This window comes from Mustela erminea, chromosome 1 (genome assembly GCF_009829155.1).
Source record: "Mustela erminea isolate mMusErm1 chromosome 1, mMusErm1.Pri, whole genome shotgun sequence".
NCBI classification, from domain to species: domain Eukaryota; kingdom Metazoa; phylum Chordata; class Mammalia; order Carnivora; family Mustelidae; genus Mustela; species Mustela erminea.
This window is the reverse complement of record NC_045614.1, coordinates 102,911,007-102,938,661: the sequence shown is the minus strand read 5'-3', so window position 1 is coordinate 102,938,661 and position 27,655 is coordinate 102,911,007. Positions and strand designations below refer to the sequence as shown.

At 37.8% G+C, this 27,655-nt stretch overlaps 1 protein-coding gene across 4 annotated transcripts in view; it reads left to right on the top strand.

The window, feature by feature from the left end:
• UBXN7 (UBX domain protein 7) overlaps positions 1–27,655 on the top strand; it is a 61,832-nt gene that overhangs the window by 23,969 nt on the left and 10,208 nt on the right. For all 4 annotated transcript variants that reach the window (XM_032336513.1, XM_032336504.1, XM_032336525.1 and 1 more), the window contains 6 exons: positions 6,413–6,478; positions 8,932–9,044; positions 16,041–16,187; positions 17,863–17,953; positions 18,613–18,740; positions 27,230–27,623. In XM_032336513.1, coding sequence (XP_032192404.1) covers positions 6,413–6,478; positions 8,932–9,044; positions 16,041–16,187; positions 17,863–17,953; positions 18,613–18,740; positions 27,230–27,623 — 939 coding nt within the window. The remainder of the gene's footprint in view (positions 1–6,412; positions 6,479–8,931; positions 9,045–16,040; positions 16,188–17,862; positions 17,954–18,612; positions 18,741–27,229; positions 27,624–27,655) is intronic.

The following is a 27,655-nucleotide window of genomic DNA, read 5'->3' as shown; positions in this document are numbered from 1 at the left end:
CACACAGGTTATGAATATTGGGAAATTGGGATAATTGGAGGCCATCCTAGAGACTACCTACTGCATAGACCAATGAAAAGTTCATTGATAAGATTTTAGATTCCATGCTACAGTTAACCTTTAAGAAACTACTACTGGTTGAGTTTTGGTGCAGTATCAAAGGAGAATATTCACAATGATCTCAAAATACTATTAAAATACTTCTCCCCTTTACAACTATGTATCTGTGTCAGGTTGACTTTTAATTACCTTCATTAACTTGAGCTATAGGAATAACAACAGATTGAGTGCAGGAGCGGATCTGAAAATCCAGCTGTCTTCTCTTAAACCAGTTATTAACAGAGTGTTATGAAAATGTGATGCAGTGCCACTCTTCTGACTAAATTTTTATTCTCCACCTGTCCCACTTGCCTGTTCTGTGGATCTCCTTTTGAATCTTTTATTTTTATTTTTATTTTTATTTTATTTATTTATTTATTTATTTTTTATTTGAGAGAGAGAGACAGTGAGAGAGAGCATGAGCGAGGAGAAGGTCAGAGGGAGAAGCTGACTCCCTATGGGGCCAGGAGCCGGATGCGGGACTCGATCCCGGGATTCCGGGATCATGACCTGAGCCGAAGGCAGCCGTCCAACCAACTGAGCCACCCAGGCGTCCCTCCTTTTGAATCTTTATTAGCATTTTGTAGCTTAGCCTCATTGACCTCAGCGACCAGCATTCCTGTTACATGGGCAATAGAGTGAGAATACAAAGGACTAATGTTTGCTATATAGAAGATGGCTTGGAAGAGTCAGGAAACACATACTGAACAGGCAGGTGGGAGTATAGGCATTCCTATCTTATTGTGCTTCGCAAATATTGTGCTTTTTACAGATAAATGGTTTGTGGCTACCCTGTGTTGAACAAGTCTGTCTGCGCCATTTTACCAACAGCATTTGCTCACTTCGTGTCTCTTTGTTACATATTGGTAATTCTTGAAATATTTCAAATGTTTTCATTATTACTATATTTATTACGGTGATCTGTAATCCATGATCTTTGATTGTACTATTATAATTGTTTTGGGGCACCATAAACCACACCCATATAAGGTGGTGGATTTATTTGATATGAGTGATTCACCAGCCAGCCATTCCCTCTCTCTCTTTGGGACGCTCTCTGTTCCCTGAAACACAGCAATATTGAAAGTAGGCTGATCAATAACCCTATCGTCCTAAGTATCCTAGTGAAAAGAAGAGTTGCATATCTCTCACTTTAAATCAAAAGCTAGAAGTGATTAAGCTTAGTTATGAAGGCATATTGAAAGCCGAGATAGGCCAAAAGCTAAGCCTTTTGTGCCAGTTAGCTAAGTTGTGAATGCAAAGGAAGAATTTCTGAAAGAAATGAGAGGTGCTACTCTTTGGAACACAAACATGAGAAAGTGAAACAACCTGTTGCTTGCTGATAAGGAGAAGTTTCTGGTGTCAGGATGGAAGATCACACCAGCCACAACATTCCCTTAAGCCAAAGTTTAATCCAGAGCAAGACACTCTTCAATTCTTGGAAGGCTGAGAGAGGTGAGGAAGCTGTAGAAGAAAAATTTGAAGTTAGCAGAGTTTGGTTCATGACGTTTAAGAGAAGATGCCGTCTCCATGACATAGAAGCGCAGAGTGAAGCAGCAAGTGCTGATATTGAAGCTGCAGGAAGTTCTCCAGAAGATCTAGCTCAGATAATCCATGAAGGTGGCTACGCTAAGCAACAGATTTTTCAGTGTAGACAAAATAGCCTTCTGTTGAAAGAAGATGCTGGCTAGGACTTCCATAGCTAGAGAGGAGAAGTCGATGCTTCATATCTTCCAAGGACAGGCTGGCTCTCTTGTTAGGGGCTAATGCAACTGATGACTTGAAGTTCAAGCTGGCCCTCATTTACCATTCTGAAAATCCTAGAGCCCTTAAGCTTTATGCTAAATCTTCCCTGCCTGAGCCCTGCAAATGGAGCAACAAAACCTGGATGCAATATATCTGTGTACAGCATGTTTTACTGAGTATTTTAAACCCTCTGTTGAAACCTACTGCTTAGAAAAAAAGATTCTTTTCAAAATATGACTCTTCAATGACAATACCCCTGGTCATCTGAGAGCTCTGATGGTATTGTCCAATAAGATTAATGTTGTTTTCATGTTTGCTAACACAACATCCAATTCTGTAGCCCGTAGATTAAGGAGAAATTTTTATTTTCAAGTCTTATTATTAAAGAAATACATCTTATAAAGCAGTAACTGCCATATATAGTGATTCTTTTGACGGATCTGGACAGTGTAAATTGAAAACCTCATAGAAAGGATTCACCATTCTAGATGCCATTAAGAACAATTCACGATTCATGGGAAGAGGTCAAAATAACATCATTAGCAGGAGTTTGGAAGAAGTTGATTCCAGCCCTCATGTATGACTTTGAGGGTTCAAGACTTCATTGGAGAAGTGAGTACAAATATGGGTAGAAATAACAAGAGAACTAGAACTAGATGTAGAGCCTGAAGATGTCACTGAGTTGCTGTAATCTCTAGATAAAATTTTAGTGAAGGAGTTGCATCCTGTAGATGAGCAAAGAAAATAGTTTCTTGAGATGGAATCTACTGGTGAAGGTGCTGTGAAGATTGTTGAAATGACAACAAAGGATTTACAATATTACATGAACTTAGTTGATAAAGCACCAACAAGGTTTGAGAGGATTGACTCCAATTAAAAAATATATATGTATATATATATTTATTTATTTATTAAATAATCTCTGCACCCAGTGTGAGGCTCACGACCCCAAGATCAAGAGTCACATGCTTCACCGACTGAGCAAGCCCAGGTGCTGCTTGGTTGGCTCCAATTTTGAAAGTTCTCCTGTGGGTAAAATGCTATCAAATGACATTGTATACTACAGAGAAATCATTTGTGAAAAGAAGAGTCCATTAATGCCCCAAACTTCATTATCTTAGGAAGTTGCCACAGCCACGCAGCATCAGCAACTACCACCATGATCAGTCTAGCAGCCATCAACATAGAGGCAAGGCCCTGCACCAGCAAAAAGATTGCAACTTGCTGAAAGCTCCAGTGATGGTTAGCATTTTTTAGCAATATTGCACATATAATGGACTACAGTATACCGTTGTTCCTGGAACAACTCAGGGGTTAAGGGAGCTGAACCCCAGATAGTTGAAATCTTCATATAACTTTTGACTCCCCCCACCTCACCTCCCTTTGCCCACTCCAAAACTTAACTAATAGTCTGCAGTTGACTGGAAGTCTTAACCAATAATGTAGTTGATGAACACATATTTTCTATATTATATATGTACTGTATACTATGTTAACAATAAAGTAAGTTGGAAAAAAGTTATTAAAACATCGTAAGGAAAACACATTTATAGTACCATACTGTATTTATCGAAAATACCCACATATCAGTAGACCTGTGCAGTTCAAATCTATATTATTCGGTGGTCAACTTTAGTGTAAATGTAACTTTCATATGCACTGGGAAACTCATTTGACTCATCTTAATGCGATATTTGCTTTGTTGGGGTAGTCTGGAACCAAACCTACATTATCTCTGAGGTATGCCTATAATAATGGTTTTAGGACTAGAGGCGTTGTATATGGCCTGCGGATAGGTTCTTGGATGGACTTAGCATAAACTAGGAGGAAACAAATGGGAGGAGGTTATGAGCCCAAGAAATAAAAGGGGTTGTGTCCAAGGGTCGCAAAAGAGGAAGTAGGAGACTCCCCCAGGAGATTAGGTGACTGATATAGAAGGGCTGAAGTGGGAAAAAGGTGGGTAGTTGTGAAATATTGAGTGGCCTGACTTTGGCAGTTTCAAAATAGAAGAAAATTATCTTGTATGTACTACCTCTGCAATAATCATATGCTCTGTTTAGGCAGCCATTCTATACCCTTATCCTCAGATATCCTTACTTTCCTAATTGTTACGGTTAGAAAGTATTTGCTAAAGAGTTTTAAGAAAGTATTCTTTGAGAGGCCATGTTATTCCTGCTAGAAACATATACATTTGAAGTAGGAACTCTTGATTAAAATTTAGAAGATTGGAAAGAATAACATTCATTGCTGCTGCTTTATAAAGGAAAGGAGGGAAAGAGGGAGGAGAAAGTAATGTAATATTTAAATTTAAAAATTTTCAGTTTAATAATTTCAACATAAAATTCAATACAGAACTAAAACATGGAAGTTTCTTTTTCCTTTTTTTTTAGATTTTATTTTTTAAAAATTTGGGCGCCTGGGTGGCTCAGTGGGTTAAACCGCTGCCTTCGGCTCAGGTCATGATCTCAGGGTCCTGGGATCGAGTCCCGCATCGGGCTCTCTGCTGAGCAGAGAGTCTGCTTCCCTCTCTCTCTCTCTCTGGCTGCCTCTCCGTCTACTTGTGATTTCTCTCTGTCAAATTAATAAATAAAATCTTTAAAAAAAAAAATTCATTTATTCATTTATTTGACACAGAGAGAGAGAGAAATCACAAGTAGGCAGAGAGGCAGGCAGAGAGGGAGAAGCAGGCTCCCCATGAGCAGAGAGCCCAACATGGGGCTTGATCCCAAGACCCTCAGACCTGAGCCAAAGGCAGAAGCTTAACCCACTGAGCCACCCAGGCATGCCAGATTTTATTTATTTATTTGACAGAGAGAGAGAGACAACAAGAGAGGGAACAGAAGCAGGGGGAGCAAGAGAGGGAGAAGCAGGGGGAGTGGGAAAGGGAGAAGCAGGCTCAATGCAGGCCTTAGTCCCAGGACCCTGGAATCACAACCTCAGCCTAAGGCAGACGCTCACTGCCTAAGTTACCCAGACACCCCTTTCCTTTTTTAAATCAGATCTCTTTTCCTTGAGATAATTTTGTGGTTCTTTAATATAAATTCACAAATGTGTGGGGCCCTGGGATCAAGCCCTGCTTTGGCCTCCTTGCTTAGCGGGGAGCCTGCTTCTGTCTTTCTCTGCCTGACACTCCCCCTGCTTGTGCTCTCCCTCTCTGTCAAATAAATAAATAAAATCTTTAAAAAAATACAAAAGTGTACATAAGTTATATACAGATAATACTTCAAAAATGACATTTTTTAGGGGCACCTGGGTGGTTCAGTCAGTTAAGCATGATCCCAGGGTTCTAGGTTCTGGGATCAAGCCTCACTCACATCAGGCTTCCTGCTCAGCTGGGAGCCTACTTCTCCCTCTCCCTCTGCCCCTCCCCCTGCTCACGCTTGCGCGCACGCGTGCGCTCTCTCTCTCAAATAAGTAAGTAAAATATTTTTTTTAAATGAGATTTTTAATGTTTAGTTCTGCATTTTGTTTTGTTTTTTGACTTAATTCTTGGATATAAAATTATATAATGGCATGCACAGACTTTTGAGAAAGATGCTTTGACATGGGATGGGGGACTTTATCTATTTACTCTTACCACTGTTCATCATTTATTAATACGAAGCATTGCTCTGTTTACATGCTGGCCAGGCATGCCAGTAGCCTATTTATTTATTTATTTATTTATTTAAAGAGTTGATTAATTTATTTGACAGACAGAGATCACAAGTAGGCAGGCAGGCAGAGAGAGAGAGGGAAGCAGCCTCTCTGCTGTGCAAAGAGCCCCCCCCATGGGACTTGATCCCAGAAGTCCAAGACCACGACCTGAGCCAAAGGCAGAGGCTCAACCCACTGAGCCACCCAGGCGCCCGGCCATAAGCCAATTTAATAACTCTTACCCATATTGAAGGAGTTGTTAAATGTCCTTGTTTATTATAATGTATATAAATGATCTGAACATACACATATAGGAAGATAACATTTTAATTATTTTTTTTAGACTTTATAAAATACTTAAGGATTGGGTAATAGATACTATATCAGGTATCAGAAGATCTTGGTTCTGTTTATTTTTCTTTCAACTAACCCATTGTGTAATTGTGGAAAAAAAATTTTCTTCCAAAATTAAAAATGTTTTTGGTGTTTATAATTCTACATGTGTATCCTTTAACTAATAAGTTGTTCTTAGATATGGTTTAGAAGAAAGGAACTCACTCAAGTGTTACACCACAGGATAGTCAGAAACCCCTTAGGCTAACTTGAATTAGATGTTTACAGCATGTATTTAGCTTTGTCACCATGGAGAGTCATTCTCAAAATCTTTTTTGTTCTGTCTTTTACACAAGTTTGGTTAAGTCTCTTAACTGGGTCTTAATTTTCTTATTTGTAAAACAGAATGGTAGGGCTAAAGATGGTTGAGTTAATTTTACATGAATGACTTGAAAGTTTTAAAATATTTTTTGAAGGAGGACACCTTTATAATCTATGAGTGTTTTCAAACAAATACATATAGATAAGGAAGATTTTATAACTGTTCCAAATTTAGGTATAAATTTTTGTATCATTTCTGGTTTTTTTCCTCCTAAAGCTCCTAAAAGACGACGGCCTGCACGTTCAATATTTGATGGCTTCCGAGATTTTCAAACTGAAACTAGTAGGTATCTTTTACCAGTTTATTATCTCTCTATTTTCTTTCTTCTCCCTGCTTTTTCTCCCACATAGAAAACCACAAGATGGAGAAGCACCCATATACTCTCCTACAGGTCAGGATCATGGTTTGTTCTATATAGTTTTTCCTAAAAAGAAAAAGATGATTAATATCAGGCGTAATTACTTTGAGGAGTCACCTTATTTTATTTTATTTATTTATTTATTTATTTATAAGATTTTATTCATCCATTTGACAGAGAGAGAGATCACAAGTAGGCAGAGAGGCAGGCGGAGAGAGAGGGGGAAACACTCCCCACCGAGCAGAGAGCCCGATTCGGGGCTCGATCCCGGGAACCTGGGACCATGACCTGAGCCGAAGGCAGAGGCCCTAACACACTGAGCCACCCAGGCACCCCCGTCACCTTATTTTAAAAGGAAATTATGAATTCAGTCTGTGATTGTTACTAACTTCCCCTTGAGCTAAATTGTTCCAAATGCTAACCTAACTGGTGATAGAAAAATAATAAGAATGATGCAGAAATGTAAGAAATCTGGTAATTTACGAAGTAAATTAACTTTTGAATGAGCACTTAAATGCTGACTATAATAAAAGAAAAAGATGGTTTCCCTCAAGATCCTGACATCTTACCTCACCTGAGTCAGAATGGCTAGTCTGAAATAGACAAGAAATAAGTATTGGCAAAGATAATAGAGAATGGGGAACTCTTGTGAACTGTTGATGGGATTGCAAATTGGTGCAGCCACTATGGAAAACAATATGGAGGTTCCTGGGCGCCTGGGTGGCTCAGTGGGTTAAAGCCTCTGCCTTCGGCTCAGGTCATGATCCCAAGGTCCTGGGATGGAGTCCCACATCAGGCTCTCTGCTCAGCGGAGAGCCTGCTTCCTCCTCTCTCTGATTGCCTCTCTGCCTACTTGTAATCTCTGTCTGTCAAATAAACAAATAAAAATCTTTTTAAAAATTAAAATTAAAAAATAAATGGAGGTTCCCACTAAAATTAAAGCTAGCAATACCATATGACCTAGTAATTATAATTCTGGGTATTTATCCTAAGAAAACGAATAGGCATCCCTTTGTTTATTGCAACATTTTCTGTAGCCAGGTTATGGAAGCAATGTAAGTGTCCCATCAATAGATGAATGCATAGAGAAGATGTGGTATTTACATGGTGGAATATTACTAAGTCACAGAAAAGAATGAAACCTCACCATTCATAGCAACATTGTGGACCTTGAGGGTATTATGCTAAATGAAATAAGTCAGACAATGAAAAATACCATATGATTACACATATATGTCGTATCTAAAGAACAAAACAAAACAAACAAGTGAAAAAGAGAATAAATTGGTTGTTGCCAGAGAGGACTGGGAGGATAAGCAGAATAGATGAAGGGGATTAAGAGGTATAAACTTCCCATTATAAGATAAGTCACAGTGATGAAAACTACAACATTGGGAATATAGTCAGTTAATACTGTACTAACTTGTGTGGTGATAAAGGGTAACTATGTTTAACAGTGGTGAGCATTTTGTAATACATGTAATTATCGAATCACTATGTTTTATACCCGAAACTAAAAAAATACTGTATGTCAACTGTACTGTAGAACAATACATGACTAATTGGTAGAAAAAAGAAAATCCTGAAATCTGTCAATTAAAGGAATGACCACAATGAAAATGCTTATTATAGGGGATTGAAAAACAGAAGAGGAAAAAGCCACACTACCCAAAGCAGCCATTCTTTAACATTTTGGCTACAGTTGTTTGGAATAGGTTTATAATTTTCTGTGAAGTAAGTTAGAATGACATTCTTGGCCACATACTTTTAGAGGATTCAGTGGTGATTTAGCTGTGGAATCTTAAAAGAAAAGGAGATTTGTTTAGAGAATATGAAAAACCATTGGACCATGCTTGATTTTGTAGTTGATTTATAATGAGCTCATTGCAGACAGATAGGTCTTAAAACTTTGAAGAGAGTTGAAGGGGAACCCAGACTGATTCATGTTATCCAGGGAAGACTGTACCCTTCCAGGAGAAGGTGACAAGAGGTGGTCTTTCTCTCTCACTACCAGAATCTTTAAAGATTGGGAATGTAGCTCAAAACAACAGATAAATTAGGCTCACTTTCAGAACTGGATAAATGGAGATGAAAATTTTCTCCTGTGCTCAAGTTTGCTTGGAATATGAGAAGAAAATATTTTGATTAGGTGACTCTACTGTAAAGCTTTTGTACCTACATTTGAATTTGAACACCAGGAAGTCTTAAGAGTCTCCCCACCTTGCTTTGTATGTGTTTCACAATCAGCATTAGCTGTTTACATTTGCATGAGGTCAGGCATGTTGTTCAGTAGTTCTTGCAATTGATGCATGTTTTTATATTTTGAGATTCACGCTTTTTTGACTAACTATATCTTTTCTATCCTCTTGTGTTGCAGTTCGGCAAGAACAGGAATTAAGAAACGGAGGAGCAATTGATAAGAAACTAACTACCCTTGCAGATCTCTTCCGGCCACCCATTGACTTGATGCATAAAGGGAGCTTTGAAACAGTAAGTTTTTGGAAATTGTAAGCCTTAGTTATGAATCCTTTTGCATTTTCAGTGCCATTTTTTTCTTTCTAGGAACAATTTTTCAGAATACAGAGAATTGGCATCTTTTTTTTTTATTATTTATTTTTTAAAGATTTTATTTATTTATTTGCCAGAGAGAGAGAGAGTGAGAGCGAGCACAGTTAGAGAGAGTGGAGGGCAGAGGCAGAGGGAGAAGCAGGCTCCATGCGGAGCAAGGAGCCCGATGTGGGACTCGATCCCAGGACGCTGGGTTCATGACCTGAGCCGAAGGCAGCTGCTTAACCAACTGAGCCACCCAGGCGTCCCGAGAATTGGCATCTTAATACGTATGACACAAATATGAAATACCTAAAAGATTGCACTGATTTATATTTCTACCAGCAGTATTTGAGATTGTTTCATAAAATCCGTTTATTATGCTTGTGTGGTATCACTTAAGAGTTTTTGCCATTTGGTAGTTTTTTGTTTTGTTTTGTTTTAATCTTTTTTTAGTTTGTGTTTCTTTGATCACTACTGAGAATAGTGTGCCTGTGTTTATTGGCCATTTGTGAATTGTAGGTATTTTTTGCCAATATTTCTATGGGGATCCTATTTTATTTTATTTTTCTAAAGATTTTATCTATCTGTTTATTTATTTATTTTAAGATTTTATTTATTTATTTGACAGACAGAGATCACAAGTAGGCAGAGAGGCAGGCAGAGAGAGAGAGGAGGAAGCAGGCTTTCCATGAAGCAGAGAGCCCGACTCGGGACTCAATTCCAGGACACTGAGATCATGACCCAAGCCGAAGGCCTCAGATGCTTTAACCCACTGAGCCACCCAGGTGCCCCAAAGATTTTATCTATTTATTTGACAGACAGAGATCACAAGTAGGTAGAGGGGCAGGCAGAGAGGGGGTGGGGAAGCAGGCTTCCTGCTGAGCAGAGAGCCCAGGACCCTGAGATCATGACCTGAGCCAAAGGCAGAGGCTTAACTAACCAAACCACCCAGGCGCCCCAAGGGATCCTATTGTATCTTAAAAGAATATCTGTGTAGTAGCAGAAGATATTCTCCTTCAGTTTTCTGGTTTTAATTTGGCTAAAGCCCAAGAAAAACTTTACAGAGCAGGTTTATGTGATTTTCTGCTAAATTATAAGCTTAATGAGGGCAGGGGTAATATGTTTCTTTTTATTTTGGTAATCCTTGGGACCCAATTTCTGGTTTTTGTTGTTGTTGTTTTTAGATTTTATTTATTTATTAAAGTAAGAGGAAGAAAGCAGGAGCTAGGGGGGAGGAGCAGAGGGAGAGGGAAAAGAAGATTCCCTGCTGAGCCAGGGACACCCCCCACACACACCCTCAGCCAAAAGCAGATGCTTAACTGACTGATCCACCCAGGTGCCCCCAGTTTCTGGTATTTTATGTTAAATGAATGAGTTTGCTTAGAATTTTCAATATTCTGATGCTGTGTTTAGACAGTTGCTTTTGTGTGTTAACTAGCATGTTAATGCTCTTTTGAGTCCGAATAGCATTTCTATAGATGTAAATCACTTACATTTCAGGTACGACTTTTCTGTTAGCATAAAGTAGGCCAAATAACACTGACAAAAATGATGTTTGTAGCTGCATATTTGGAAGTGAATTACGATTTTTTTTTAAAGATTTTATTTACTTATTTGACGGAGATCACAAGTAGGCAGAGAGGCAGGCAGAGAGAGAGGAGGAAGCAGGCTCCCCACTGAGCAGAGAGCCCGATGCAGGGCTCGATCCCAGGACCCCGGGATCATGACCTGAGCTGAAGACAGAGGTTTTAACCCACTGAGCCAGCCAGGCGCCCCAGTCATGATTGTTTTTTAAATGATTTTGTACTTTGACATACTCTTAGAGTAGCCTAAATGAAATACTGAGGATTAAAAATTTAACTAAGCCTGTACTTCAGTTTTAATTTTCTGAATTGTAAAACCTGAAAGTGTTTGGCTGCTTGTAACAGAAAATCCAAATGATAATGATTTGTCTAAGCCTGCCTTCCTGCCTGCCTTCCTTCCAGGTTTTATTCACCTATTTGAGGGGAGAGACAGAGCACAAGCATTGGGGTGAGGGGGCAGGCACAGGGAGAAGCAGGCCCTTCACTGAGCTTGGAGCACGATCTGGGGCTCAACCCTAGAACCCCAGACCATGACCCAAGTCAAAGGCAGACACTTAACCGACTGAGCTGCCCTGAAGCCCCAAGCATTTCTTTTTGTCATGTAAGTAAGACTAGAGTTGAGAGTCTTTGATGATTCATTAGTCAACTCAGAGATGTTTTCTTCTTGGCCTAGTGCTCTAAATATGGCAGCTGCCTATCCTTTCTTCTGTTCTGGTGTTCAGCCTTAAGAGAGAATAGCAGCAATATAAAAGACAAAAGGGATCTGAGTTTGTTTTGCCATGTTTTCCATTTTTTAGTAGCTTCTGAGTTGCTCTAGGGCTTAATGAAATAACTATGAACTTAGTTTAATTTGATCACTTTGGATTCATAAAAGCAGTTACTCTGTTGCTTGTTCTTTGAAGGGAAATGGGAATCTTTTTTGATATTATATGACATTTGATTCACTTTGTTAAGTTGTATCACCTTTTTTCTTTGTATTTCATGACCTGTATTATTCACAGCAGTCCATGTATTCACTGATAATACTAACCTTTGTTTATAAATCTGTAAGTAAACAGTCCCACAAAAGGTAGACATTTAATTATGACTAATGATATATATTAGTTTTATAAAAATTGGGGAGGTAATATGCAAAATTAACTCACTGAAGATTAGGAAGGTGAATGTTAAAAATCAGAGGAACACTGGCTGCTCAGGCAGTGTCCATAGGTTTGGGCACTATCTTAGATGTATTTGAGCCACAGTTTTACAGGTTTAGAAACTGGACTTTCTTAGTGTAATTAGAGGTAACCAAGTGAGAGACTGATTAATTCACTTGTTTACTCAGTAACTATTTTTGATATGTATATACAGAGAGAGAGAGTGAGGAGGGAGAGAGAAAGGAGGAGGAATTTCAGGTTATAGTAGTTGCTGGGAGAAAGAATAAAATAGAGTGAAGGAAAGAGAGAGAGGGCTATTTTTTGTTTAGGGCCATTAAGTTTAAGTGTTTTTACTGGTAAATTGAAAGCAAGGTTGATTTCATTAATTTCATAAAAGTTTATAACTCTGAGGGGACAGAACTATTTTATTTTATTTTTAAAGATTTTTATTTATTTGAAAGAGCACACACACAAGGTGGGGAGAGTCAGAGGGAGAAGCAACTCTCCACCCAGCAGGGAGCCTGATGTAGGGCTCCAACCTGGGACTCAATATCATGAACTGAGCCGAAGGCAGATGCTTAACCAACTGAGACATCCAGGTTCCCCCAGAACTATTTTAGATAGGAAAATGAGGGAAATTTATGAAAGGATGAGATTTGATAGAAACCTGAATGGAGTGAGGGAATGTGAATTACAGGACGGTCCAGGGGAAGAGTAGACAAAAGAGTTAAGTGTAAAGGAACTGGTACTAGAAGGACCTAGGCCTAGTTTGGATACAGCCAAGAAAACCAATGTAGCTAGAGGTGAGTGAGCAAAGTACTTCAGATGAATGATCTGACCTGAGCAATGGAACATTTCTTAGGTTTTCTTTTCTTTTTCTTTGGCTTTTCCTTTTTTCCTTTTTTTTTTTTTTTTTTTCCTCAAATAGGCTCCATAGCCAGCATAGAGTCCATTACGGGGCTTGAACACACAAGCCTGTGATCAAGAATTGGATTATGAACGACTGAGCCACCCAGGCGCCCCTTAGATTTTCTTATTTTTCTACTTAACCCTTAAGTTCTGTGAACACAGGGACTTTGTTTTATTTACTATTCCATAGTGCCTGTAAGAGTTTCTGGCACATAATTGGCCCTTGTTAAATCTTTGTTAAATTATTGAACAGCATAATCTGGAGTATATTATACAGAAAGAATCAGAACAATTTCCTTGATATTCCTTATTTTAATAGGAGATGTGTATTTATTTGTTAAAATTGTCATTCAGTTACACATGCACCTAGTCATAATCACTAAGAGTACTTTATTTACTAATCTCAAAAGTACTTGCTATAAATGAGGATAAAAGTAATTAACATTTCCATAAGAAAGTACTGACATACTTTAACATTTCCTTTTTAGCTTTGTAGATACATCTTTATTATTGGAACAAATTATTTTTTCTTCTATATCCTTATTTTTCATACTTTCCTGATCTGTCTGGAACTGAGAGAGAGGTTAGTCTTTACTGTTCCCCTTGTCATGATAAATCCCATCACATACCTCTCTGTTTGGTATAGCCACACTTGCCCTTGGGTCTTCCTGTAATGGCTTTTGACTGTTGACTCAGAACAGCCAAATAGATTGCAAGAGGGAAGATTCATCATTGTCACATGGTTCACTCTCACCTCCAGTACTTGACTCATACAATTTGTCTACTTAGTGAGATTGCGTTAAGATTTTTACCTTTTGTCCAGACATTGTTGCTATGCATGACATTTGTATTTTCTTTGGCTCCTTCCTTCTTAATAGATCTTAATAGGTTTTTTTTTCCTGGGTTTTGTTGGTTTTTTTTTAAAGATTTTATTTATTTATTTGTCAGAAAGAGAGGGAGTGAGAAAGCAAGAGAGTGGCAGGCAGAGGGAGAAGCAGGCTCCCCACTGAGCAAGGACCACCCCCCTACCCCCGACAATGTGGAACTTGATCCCAGAACCCTGGGATCGTGAACTGAGCCGAAGGCAGACAGTTAACTGATTGAGTCACCCAGGTTTCCCAGATCTTCAGGTGTTTTTGCTGTTAAGAGGTTTTGTCCCCCAATGTGAGCTTCATGAAGGCAGGGATTTTTGTGTTTTGGTAATTGCTGTAAGCCAGCATCTGTAACTGTACCTGAAACATGGCAGGTTCTCAGTAAGTAACTGTTGAATGAATGAATCTGATGAATGAAGGCATGAATGCAAGTAAATAAATTTTTTAAACACAGAAAACAAGTGACTTTATCATTTTTGAACTCTGGACTTTATTTTTTAAAAATATTTATTTATTTTAGAGAGAGTAGGGAGGGGCAAAGTGGAGGGAGAGAGAAAAGCAGACTCTCTGCTGAGCATGGAGGGCATGCTCATAGGTTTGGGCACTATCTTAGATGTATTTGAGCCACAGTTTTACAGGTGAGCTCCGAGGGTGTCTTCTCCTAGAGTTGGGACAGGGAGCTCCACCTCATGACCCTGAAATCATGACCTGAGCCAAAATCAAGAGTCAGCCGCAAAAAAGTCAGCCACTTAGCCAACTGAGTGACCTCAGATGCCCCTAAACTCTGAACTTTTATTATTTTTGATTTTACATTTTTTTTCCTTGTCAATGTTGTATTTGAAGCAGATGTAAATTTATCTTGTTATAGGGGTATGTACTCTCCAGTCTGTCTCTCTAGAATGTGTTAATTTTTTCCTTTATTCTTAGATGCTTTTCTTTTCTTTCCTTTTCTTTTTAGAGAGGGAGAGAGAGCACATGGGGGTAGAGCGACAGAGAATCTTAAGCAGGCTCCACATTCAGCGTGGAGCCCAGTGCGGGGCTCAGTCTCATAGCCCTGAGATCATGACCTGAGGCAAAAATTAAGAGTTGGATGCTTAACCCACTGAACCACCCACACATCCCTCAAATACTTTTCTTCAGTTAAGACAGTATACTTACTTAACCGCCCATTTATTAAATCTATGTGAATGCTATAGGTATGGAAGTAAGTGGAGCATTATTACTTCTAGGAACAAGGAGTTATTATATTTGTATAATAAAATTCTTATTGTACTATAATTTAAAATAAGGCTTCAACCAGTTAAATACAGCTTCTTGGCTCAGTACATGGATACTTCTTTTTAGAACTTGGGTTTTCACTCATGGGATCAGCGAATATTAGAAAATTGTTTTGGGGGGATTCATACAAAAAAACAAGTTAACAGTATCTGCAAGATTGTGTAAGCCTTAAAACAGAAGATATTCCTGGCTTTACATCTTATAATACTTCGGAAATGTTTATGTTCTTCAGTGATTAATCTGAGTGAATTGATCCTTAAGATTTTCTCATGTCAAACTGATAGGAAAAGAATATTATTCTAGGACAGAATTATTCAAAACTGTACCTTTCATTTTGGATCTTATGCAGAGGTTTGAGGTACATTTGCCTATTTGCCTTCCTGCTATTCTTTTCCTATTTGGCAGTATTTTATAGGTCTTTGTGGTAATGAGGAACTGTGAAGCAAAAAGTAAGCATTCATGATTGATATTTGTACCATACAGTAGGGAGCCTTGGAGATCATACTGAAATATTCTGTGATGCTGTGATCTCACGTTTTGAAATCCATCTTTAGGAATAACAACTTTAGGAGAAGACACCCTCGGCAGCTCTAATGAAGTGTTTAGGGTGATTCTGTAAGATAGCACATGGCTGATAGTTAGGATGAAAATGTTATTTGAAACTGTGTATGGGAAACACATTTTGAAGTTACGTATACACATGTATGGAAGTATTGAAAAGAAAACAACAAAGTAATACCTACTGCTTACATCTGTTTAAAAGGAGAAATATTTGTGGATAGGGATCAGAAGAGATAATACAATATAATTAGGTGACTTGTCTACCTTGTTTGTGGAATCTTTTTTAGGTAAAGTAAATAAATAAAATCTTTAAAAAAAAAAGATGTTTAAATGTACTGTAGAAATCTAGTCATTAAATACATAACAGTGTAGAAATGAAAAGCGTTCATTTAAATTTGAAGAACGCTTGAAAATGGAGATAGTATAATTATATACATATATGCAAATTAATGTAAATACCGTATAGATACTGAAAACTCTAGATGTTGTACTGAGGAAAAAAATATTTATGAAGACAACTTCTGAATTCTGAAACATATCAGTTACCAAGTAGAAAGTCTTCCTAACAAGTGTTATGTTACTTTATTATTACAGGCCAAAGAGTGTGGCCAGATGCAAAATAAGTGGCTAATGATAAACATTCAAAATGTACAAGACTTTGCATGCCAGTGCCTCAATCGTGATGTATGGAGCAATGAAGCTGTGAAAAATATTATCCGGGAACATTTCATTTTCTGGCAGGTGAGGAGAGTTAATCAAAACTTTTGTGGTATTTTACTTTTATAGTGTGGATGTTGGGGAAGAAGCATTAGGTTATAAAATGGGGAAAAAATTAATAACAGTTAAATTGTGACATATGAAAAATTAAAACCACCTATAATGGCTGAAATAGTAAGGGCAAGTGAAAATAAGGGCAGCAATGAAGAACTCCTAAGGAAAGGAGGAAAAAAAGAACGATGCCATGTAAACCATATAATACTCATATCTCAGAAGAGTTTATATATGTATATATATTTTTAAAGATTTTATTTATTTATTTGACAGATCACAAGTAGGCAGAGAGGCAGGCACAGAGAGAGAAGGGGAAGCAGGCTCCCTGCTGAGCAGAGAGCCCGATGTGGGGCCCGATCCGAGTACCCTGGGATCATGACCTGAGCCGAAGGCAGAGGTTTTAACCCACTGAACCACCCAGGCTCCCCGAGTTTATATATTTTGAACGAATGTACAACTATACTGTTCAGGAGAAATATAACAGCCACATAAGTAGTTTAAAGTTTTCTAGTAGCCACATTTAAAAAAGGCAAAAGAAATAAGTGGAATTACTTTTAATATATTTTTAAGATTCAGTGTTTGTCATACAAAATTAATATTAAAATATTGAAGGTTTTTGTTTGTTGGTGTTTAAGTCTTTAAGATTTGTTGTGTATTTTTAAACTTAGCAGTATCAAACTAGCCACATTTCAAGTACTTCAGTACGGCATGTTCTAGGGGCTACTGTAATTGACAGTGCAGATGGAGAAGTTCTTGGAGTAATGGAAAAACATTGACTAAGGTCTGGATTTTAGCTTGAGTTTAATACTCCCAATATCCTTAGACTTGTCACTTAGGGTCTTCCTGGTTATATTTGCTTTTTATATGAATCATCAGGCTAAAGTTAGATGACCTTGTCCCTGATTTTTTATTTTATGAAAAGTTAACTGAAAATAAAAGACTTCTGAATGAACATAATTCTTTAACCAATGCAAGTTATGCTATTGTTGTTAATTTGCCTTTTCATGTGTTGCAGGCCCCTAAATTCAGTATGATTTTTCTGAATGGTAACCTTTTATTCAGCTTCTGTTAATTGGTTATCTCTTTGTTTAGCGTTATGCTAGGAACTCAAGCATATAATCTTAATATATTATGATTTCTTTTTTAAAGATTTTATTTAATTTATTTATTTGACAGACAGAGATCACAAGTATGCAGAGAGACAGGTGGAGGTGTGGAGGGGAAGCAGGCTCCCTGCTGAGCAGAGAGCCCCATGTGGGGCTCAGTCCCAGGACCCTGAGATCATGACCTGAGCTGAAGGCAGAGGCTTTAACCCACTGAGCCACCCAGGCGCCCCAATATATTGTGATTTATTAAGGTGCATACAGTTGAGAGGAATGACATAGGTAGACAGATAAACAAGAAGAGCAATAAACTGGGAAGGGAGGAAGAACAGATTAATGTTTCTATAAGTTTCCAGAGGGATTGAGGGCAGGAAGTTGAGGGATTCACACCAGATCACTTTCATTTTCTATTTAATGTAGTAAGATTCTAACACATACCAAAGGTGTATTTGGATAATTAATTGCTGTTGGTATATAACAAGGATATAGTTGACACTTAATTTTTAGAAACTGACCTTTTTTTAATACCAATGATTTAACAGGTTTATCATGACAGTGAGGAAGGTCAGAGATACATACAGTTTTATAAGCTGGGGGATTTCCCCTATGTTTCCATCCTGGATCCACGAACAGGTAAGATTTATGTCTGCTTATAGTCTTTAGCCTCTCAATCTTTCTTTTTCTCAATAATTGATCTTTAATATTTGACTTGGATCCAATTTCAGTTATTTGTAATAATTTAGATAAAGGGATTTTATTCATGCCCTTGAGAAATGTTTAAATATCTGTGAAGTATGTGTTTAAGAGTCTGTTTCTGTTAACTTTGGGAGATGGTAGTATTTTATATTTTTGTACAGTTCTGTTCTTTCAAAGAATAGCTTTTTATCTTTTTTGTCCTTTTATAAGGGATCCCTTTAGGTTTTCTATCCTTAAAATATTAAGATTGTTCAATTACTGGGTATAATCCCACCAGAGAAGCAGAGGGTAGAGCTGGTTTTATTATTTTAAGTGAATTTCATATAGATAGTGCTTTGTCTGAATCTCTTCTTAAATGTCAGTTTGTGGTATTAGCAGATAACGTAGCTCCCCTGCCATGATGGTTGGGAATCTCTTAGGTTGGTTATAATTAATGTATCCTGTAGTTTATGAAGACACAGTGTAACTTATGCTGGTGAAGGGTAGAGTGTATGTTCCCATACAGATTTTAATTATACATGTGCCAAAGAAATATTTAATGAGAATGTTCAGAAAGAGTGTTGATTTTATTATATATCCTGGTTTTCAATTTTTAGGTCAGAAGCTAGTAGAGTGGCACCAGTTAGATGTGTCTTCTTTCTTGGATCAAGTGACAGGATTTCTGGGTGAACATGGGCAACTGGATGGACTTTCTAGCAGTCCCCCCAAAAAATGTGCCCGTTCAGTAAGTATGACTGAGAAGTGGTGATGGGCAGTTAAGTGTAATTATATATAAATGTGTTGTGTAAAATGTTTTGAGTAAATGTAATATAAGTTTTGGACAGTTAGTTTGTAGCCATACGGCATCTTCGATACCCTTCTTATATTTGGATAATTTCCCACATAAGAGTTCAGTCTTTAAAGTGAAATTATAAGATTCATATTCCCAGTCTCCCTTGCAGTTAGGGTACGGGCATGTGACCTGAGACCCGGATATAGAAGTAAACAATGTGTGTAGCAGCGGACAGGACAACTCCTGTGGCAAGCCCAGTGACAGAGGAGTCTAGTTCTTCAGGGGCAGCACTGCCAGGACTTTTGGTATCCAAGTCTCAGCAGCAGTGGAAATGGTATTTTTCCTAGACTGCACTCATGGTGAAGTAGCTGGGCATTATTATTGATTATATAGCTTTGGGACCTGGCTCTCCAGCCCACCTAGAGATTGTTTCTATATTTAATTTCTATAATATGCTATTATGAGGCAGACCTGTTTGATAATTGGAATCAGGATTACTGGCGTGTAAAAGAGCTTCAAAGATATGGGACTCTCTTATTGGTTATAGGAGCTATTTGGGTTTGATGGCAGTGAGAATAAAATTAGTTTCAGAGGATATCACTTTAGCCGTCCATATCATGCAATTGTACTGTTTCTTAAGTTATGACCTAGAGTAAAGTACCCACAGGCACAAAGTGCTATGAATGCTATGGGTGCTTGCCACGGAGTGGTGTAGAGTTCTTTTTTCCCCCTTAACAGAAGTTTTATTTGGGTAGACATAGTATTGCGGAACTAAAACCTGGTTTCATCTTTATCTATAGATGCAGTATTTGGGGGGTTTTTTGTTTTGTGTTTTGGTTTTGGGGGGGGTTGCTTTTTCTCATTACTCAGAGAAGTTTTACTTAAGTAAAATTCTTTTTTTAATATATATTTTATTTATTTATTTGAGACAGAGAGAGAGACAGCCAGAGAGGGAATCACAAGCAGAGGGAGTGGGAGGGGGAGAAGCAGACTCCCCGCAGAGCAGGGAGCATGATGCAGGGTTCGATCCTATGACCCTGGGATCATGACCTGAGCCAAAGGCAGACACTTAACAACTGAGCCACCCAGGCACCCCTTAAGTAAAATTCTTTTTTAAAGCATAAAAAACTCCAGAGAGTTTTTATAATTGCCTTAAGAGAGTTTATCCTTTGTAGTCGTAAGGCTGACACAAACCCTGGGCTTGTGAATTGCTGAATTACAACAATGTAAATTGAGTTTACTTCACCAAATCTCTTAAAAAAGTAAGCCTTTTAGTGGGAGAGTGGAACGATAACATTGGACAAATACATAGGGGTGAATCAGGTAACTAGTACCTCAGTCCCCACATCTGAAACTAAATTGAATGATCAACTGTGTGCAAGAGAAACACCAGCAAATAATGTCCTAAACAAGGAAGACATTTGTTTTCTTTTTTGTTTGTTTGTTTTTTAAATATGTATTTTTTTTTTAAGATTTTATGTATTTATTTGACAGAGAGAAATCACAAGTAGATGGAGAGGCAGGCCGAGAGAGAGAGGGAAGCAGGCTCCCTGCTGAGCAGAGAGCCCGATGCGGGACTCGATCCCAGGACCCTGAGATCATGACCTGAGCCGAAGGCAACGGCTTAACCCACTGAGCCACCCAGGGGCCCCAGACATTTGTTTTCTTAACACAAAGTTGACATAGGCAGTCCAGGACATGACTCCTATGGATGTCATCAGGGAACTGGGTTCCTCCTCCTGCCCCCATCCCCTCCTTTATTCTTAGTAGTGGCTTTTTGTTTTTATGTTCACAGTATAAATGCTGTGCTCCCAGGCATTATATCCAAGCATGGACAAGGAAGAAGGGGGTAGTGCCTCTATACAAAAGTAAACAGCTACAGATAAGAATTCTGCTTACTTTAGCTGGACACACGTCCTTGCACAAACACAATTGAGGTTCTGTTAAGGAGGCAAAGAAGACTGATGTGAGATAGGAAACTAGTACTGTCCATCATAGTGTCATTCTTTAAAATCAACCTACAATGGTACACAGTGTTATTATCTGTAGTCCATCTAAGCCATTACATGTCATATGGGCACATGTGTTTGCTTTTGTGGGTGTGATGTTAGCCTTAAGTTTATTTTTATTTTTATTTATTTTTAAGACTTTATTTATTTATTTGACAGAGAGACAGCAAGAGCAGGAACACTAACAGGGGGAATGGGAGAGGGAGAAGCAGGCTTCCCACTGAGCAGGGAGCCCGACACATGGCTCAATCCCAGGACCCCGGGATCATGACCTAAGCTGAAGGCAGATGCTTAACGACTGAGCTGCCCAGGCGCCCCTTAAGTTTATTTTATTTAAAAAAAAAAGTTATAGGGGCACCTGGGTGGCTCAGTTGGTTAAGCATTGACTCTTGCTTTCAGCTCAGGTCATGATCTTGGGATCATGAGATCAAGCCCCACGTCTGGCTTTGTGTTCAGCACAGTCTGCCTAGGATTCTTTCTCCCTCCTTTTTTCCCTCCCCCTCTGTTCCTCCCGTGCTTTTGCTCATGTGCTCTCTCTTTCTCTAAAATAAAATAACATCTTAAAAAAAAAAGTTACAGCTTTATGAAGTACAGTTAATGTGCAATAAATAGCATGTTTAAAATTGACAAGTTTTGATTTTTGATATGAGAACCTTTTCATGTGCTTTTATGCTATCTCTCTTTTGGTAAAGTGTTTACTCAGATCTCTGGCTTATTTTTTTTATTGAGTTGTATATATCTTATTGAGTTATAAGAGTTCCTTAGGTAATAAGCCTTTGTTGGGTATATGGTCTGCATATATTTTCTCCTAATCTGTTACTTACTCATTTCATAATAGTCTTTTGAAGAGCAAATTTTAAAGTTTTCATGAAATCCAGTTTATAAACTTTTATATTTCAGGCTTTTTGTCTCTTATCTAAGAAATCTTTTTTTATTATTTATTTTTATTAACATATAATGTATTATTTGTTTCAGGTGTACAGATCTATGAATCATCAGGCTTATAAATTTCACAAGCACTCACCATAGCACATACCCTCCCCACTGTCCATAACCCAGCCACCCTCTCCCTACCTCTCCAACCCCCAGCAACCCTCAGTTTGTTTCATGAGATTAAGAGTCTCTTATGGTTTGTCTCCTTCCCGATCCCATCTTGTTTCATTTCCACCCGCATCCCCCACGACCCCCCACCCTGCCTCTCCAGTTCTCCATATCAGAGAGATCATATGATAATTGTGTGGACTCTTTTCGATTGATACACCTTTCTTTACACAAATATTTTCTGTCTTAATGATTACTGTAGCTTTTTAAGTCTTGAAATTGCATGGTATAAATTTTTCAACTTTACAGTTGAACTTTACAACTTTACAACTTTCAACTTTACAATTTTTACAGTTGTTTATTTTAGGTCCTTTATGTTTCCATACAAGTTTTTTTGGTTTTTTCTTTTTTTTTTTTTTTTAAATTTTTAACATGGGAAGGATCTATAAGCTTTATTTACTTACTTACTTGTTTTTAAGTTGATTTATTTATTTTAGTAATCTCTGCACTCACTGTGGGACTCAGACTCACAACCCTAAGATCAAGAGCGGCATGCTTTTCTGACAAAGCACCCCAAGAACCACATAAGTTTTAGAATAAGTTTGTCACTTTCCACAAGGAAAGCTGCTGGGATTTTGACTGGATTTACATTGGCTTTATGGATCATTTTGGAGAAAATTGACATCATAACAATACTGAGTATTCAAATCCATGATCTCTGTATTTGTCTTAAATTTCTTTCAGCACTGTTCTACAGTTTTTGTATATTGCCGTTGTAGCCTGCAGCCTTGCTAAATTTACTTATTAGTTCTAGTAACTTTTTTGTAGATCCCTTAGGATTTTCTGTGTAGATGGTTGTGTTGTCAGCATATGAAGACTTCGTCTATTTCTTCCTTTCCATTCTCTATACCTTTTTCTTAGGTAGGACTTCTAGTACAAAGTTAAATAGAGGTAGTGAGATTAGACTTCCTTGATTTGCATCTGGTAGTGGAGTGAAAATATTCACTCTCTCACCATTAACTTTGATGTTAGCTGTTTCTTATATAGTTTATCAGGTTGAGGGAAGTTTCCTTCTCTTTCTAGTTTACTGAGTTTTTATCTTGAGGAAATTTTGTCAGAAGATTTTTTTATATCTGTTCAGATGTACATTGGTTTTCTTTTTTATTGAATTCTGTTGGTTGACTTTTTAATGTTAAACCAAACTTGCATTCCTGGGCTAAAACCCATTTGGTTATCAGTATATTACTTCCTTATGTGTTGTTGGGTTTGATTTGCTAAAATTTTGTCAAGAATTCTTGGGTCTGTGTTCATGAGGGATATTGGTTTGTAGTTTCTTGGTCTTCTGTTTTGTCTTCCTCATAATATCTTTGACTGGTTTTGGTATAAGGTTAATGCTCGCCTCACAATGAATTGGGAAGTGTTTCTTTCACTTCTGTTTTCAGGAAGAGTTTGTATAAAATTGATATATTGATATATTATTTCTTTTCTTTTCTTTTCTTTTAAGATTTTATTTGAGAGAGAGAGAGAGAGAAAGAGAGGTCACAAGCAGAGGGAAAGGGGAGAGGGAGAACTAGACTCCCTGGTGAGCAGGAAGCCCAGTGTGGGACTTGAACTCAAGACTCTCGGGATCTTGACCTGAACCAATGGCAGAGGCTTAACTGACTGAGCCACCCAGGCGCCCTGAATCTATAGTTTAAAACTCCCCAAAAAGAAAGCTCTAGGTCCATTCCCGGGATCAGGTTCCACATAGGGCTCCCTGCTCAGTGGGGAGTCTGCTTCTCCCTCTTCTTTGCCTGCTGCTCCCCCTGCCTATGTTCTTTCTCTGTGTCAAATAAATAAATAAAATCTTTAAAAACAATAAATAAACTACAGATTCAGTTTTTTTTTTTAAAGATTTTGTTTATTTATTTGACAGATCACAAGTAAGCAGAGAGGCAGGCTTAGAGAGAAGGGGGGAAGCAGGCTCCCTCCTGAGCAGAGAGCCCCATGTGGGGCTCGATCCCAGGATCCTGAGATCATGACCTGAGTTGAAGGCAAAGACTTAACCCACTGAACACCCCCCCCAGGCACCCTACCGACTCAATTTAATTAATGGATAAAGAACTACTCAGTTATCGCTTTCTTTCTTTTTTTTTAATAATAGAAAGTTTGATTACTACACACAGAGTTGGTAGGATACAATAATTTGCTATAAGATATTTACCACATCTTTATTTCATGGAAATAAATTTTTATAACAGTGATAATATGTATTGTCTTATTTCATTTTCTTCAGAATGGTTTTCATGTTCTTGTGACATTGAAGGTCTTTAGCAGATGAAAGTATTGTTTAAAATTTTAAAACAGTTTCAGAATTACAGAAGGATGCAATTATGGTACAAAGCAGTTCTGAACCATTTAAGATTAAATTATCCATTTCTTTCTTTCTTTCTTTTTTTTTTTTTTTTTTAAGGATTTATTTATTTGGGAGAGAGCTGGAGAATGTGGGGGCATGGGAGGTGACGAGGGAGAGGAAGAGAGTTTCAAGCAGACTGCACTGAGGGCAGAACCTCACGAGGGGCTTAATCGCATGACGCTGAGATCATGACCCAAGTTGAAACAAGTCAGAGTCAGACACACAACCCACTGTACCACCCAAGCAATCTCATTTATTCTTTAATGAGCTTTAATAGGTTTTGTCTTTCTGTGGGTTTATCCCTTTTACTGTAGAGGTTGACTGTATTGATATAAGGTTGTTCATTATATTTCCTTGTTATTCCTTCAATGAATACAGTATTTGTAGTGATTGTTATTAATCCTTAATAATCCTGTTAATTCTGTTATTGGTAATTGGTAGTTTCTTTTTTTTCCTGACAGTTTGGCTAGAGGCTTATCAGGTTTACATATTTTAAACAACCAGATTTTGGGTTTAATGATTTTTCTTCTGTTTTCTAGGTCATTGATTTCTTCCTTTCTCTTTTAACATCTGTGTAGTTTGGGTTTAATTTAATTTTCTTTTTCTGTGTGAGTACTTTTTTTTACTTAAGATGCGAAACTTAGTCATTAATTTCAGGCTTTTTTATTACATGTGTTGAATTTTATAATTTCTCTGTAAGTGCTTTCTCAGCTTCATAACACATTTTTTTTTTCCTAGCTGCAAGGGAAACTGATAAATGGAATTTTTTGGCTGGACATGTTTTCTTTTATAGACACGATTAGGATTCTGTTAAGTAAGAAATCAGGGGAGAATGGATATTGGTTAGGAAGCTAGTAGTGTCTACCATCAAAACAGTCTTTAAAATCAAGTTACATGATGTGCACTGTCATTATTGTAAACCTACAATCTGCCTAAAACCCATAGCAGGTCATGTGGGCATTTTACTTGCCCCTATTTTGGTGGTAGATTAGCCTTAAGTTTTTGTTTTTGTTTTTGTTTTTTAAGATTTTATTTATTTATTTATTTGGCAGAGATCGCAAGTAGACAGAGAAGCGGTCTCCCTGCTGAGCAGAGAGCCTGATGTAGGGCTTGATCCCAGGACCCTGGGATCATGACCTGAGCAGAAGGCAGAGGTTTAACCCACTTATGTGCCCCAAAGATTTTATTGATTTATTGACAGACAGAGATCACAATTAGGCCCTGGGATCATGACCTGAGCCGAAGGCAGAGGCTTTAACCCACTGAGCCACTCAGGCATCCCTAGCCTTAAGTTTATTTAACATTTTTTTCTTAAACTTTTTTGCTTTAGGATTAGCAGATAGTAAAGGTCGAATTGAGGTTCCTTTAGTTTTTTGTTAGTGACCCATACATTTTTTTTTACCTTTTCATTGTGGAAAATTTTCACCATATTCAAAAGTAGAAGGAATTTATTGAGCCTCTATGTATCCATTAACTAATTCCAGTAATCATTGCATGTGGCCAGTCTTGATTTATACCTCATCCTAGTCACGTTATTTTGAAACAAATCTCAGAATTCATTTTTTAATTCATTAAATCTTTAAAAGGTAGAGATTCTTGGGGCACCTGGGTGGCTCAGTCAGTTAAGTGTCTGTCTTCTTTCAGCTCAGGTCATGGTCTTGGGGTCCTGGGATCGAGCCCTGCATCAGGCTCCCTGCTCTTGGGGAGTCTCTTTCTCCCTTTCCCTCTGTCTGCCACTCCCCTGCTTGTGCTCTTTCCCTCTCTCTATGAAATAAATGAATAAAATCTTAAAAAAAGAAAAACCAAAAATAGACTCTATTTTTTTAAAGCTCAGTCACAGTACCAGTAACACACCCTTAAAAAATTAACAGCAGTTCCTTACTATCATGAGATGTATAGTGTTCAACTTTTGATTACCTTACAAAGTTTTCTTAAATAATTTGAGTTGGGATCAAAATAAGTTCCATTGAGACAACCCATATTTTGTGACTCAGTCAGTTTACTGATATTTGTGACAAATATACCTGGGGGAAAACTGTTGAAATTTGCAATTCTTGTGATCACAGTGAAACCCTTCATTGTAATTAAGCTTAGGAAAACATGGTTGTTGGTTTTTCCCATTCATTATATGCTGTTTTGTTTGGTTTGAATGTTAGAGATCTGTTAGTTTTTTGCAAAATGATGATTACTGAGTTTTATTGGTATCTTTCTTTGTGTCAAAGCAGTGCTAGTTGAAGAATAGTAATGAGAAAAGTAGACATCCTTTTCTATGTTGAGTCATTTTAAAAACTAGTGTTTTGGCTTTATATTTAAAACCTCATTGAGGGGCACCTGGGTGGCTCAGTGGGTTAAAGCCTCTGCCTTTGGCTCAGGTCATGATCTCGGGAACATGATCCCTGGGATCAAGTCCCACATCTGGCTCTCTGCTCAGCAGGGAGCTTGCTTCCCCCTCTCTCTGCCTGCTTCTCTACCTACTTGTGATCTCTTTCTCTCTGTCAAATAAATAAAATCTTTAAAACCTTAAATCTTATATTTTTCTGGGTTGGGAATAAACTGTTTTCTTGATTCTATTCATTTTGATATAAAGGACACCTGTGCTTACAACACACAATATGCCATGTGGTAGGATGAGTTTATTTTTGTTTTTAAAATAATACATTATATTACATTATACATTATAATACATTACATTATAATACAATACAACTTGGCTGTGTAAGGTAAAGTTGTTGCACTCAAATAGCTTAAAATTTAGTAAAGAGATACATTCAGCAGAGAGTAATATTGTCTAGCTGACTCTTATATTTCTTTTTTTTTGTTAAGATTTTTTTCTTAAGATTTTATTTATTTGAGAGAGAGAGGAGGAGTGGAGAGAGGGAGAACCACCCAGGCGCCTTAACTGTTAAATTTCTTATGGCCTGTTTGACTTTATCTATTTTTTTGGTTTAACTGTTTTCTTTTTCTTTCCACCCATGTTTTATGACTGTATCTCTTAGGAGAGCCTTATAGATGCAAGTGAAGACAGCCAGCTAGAAGCTGCCATCAGAGCCTCCTTGCAAGAAACACACTTTGATTCAACACAGACAAAACAGGATAGCCGCTCAGATGAAGAATCTGAATCTGAACTTTTTTCTGGCAGTGAGGAGTTCATATCCGTTTGTGGCTCTGATGAAGAAGAGGAGATAGAGAATCTTGCCAAGTCCAGAAAATCTCCCCACAAAGATTTGGGGCATAGAAAAGAGGAGAATAGAAGGCCACTGACTGAACCCCCAGCCAGAACTGAGCCTGGAGCAGCCACAAACCACCAAGGATTGCCAGCCGTGGATTCAGAAATACTGGAAATGTCACCTGAAAAACCAGATGGAATAGTGGAGGGCATAGATGTAAATGGTGAGTTATATTCTAGACCTGCTTTACTTAAA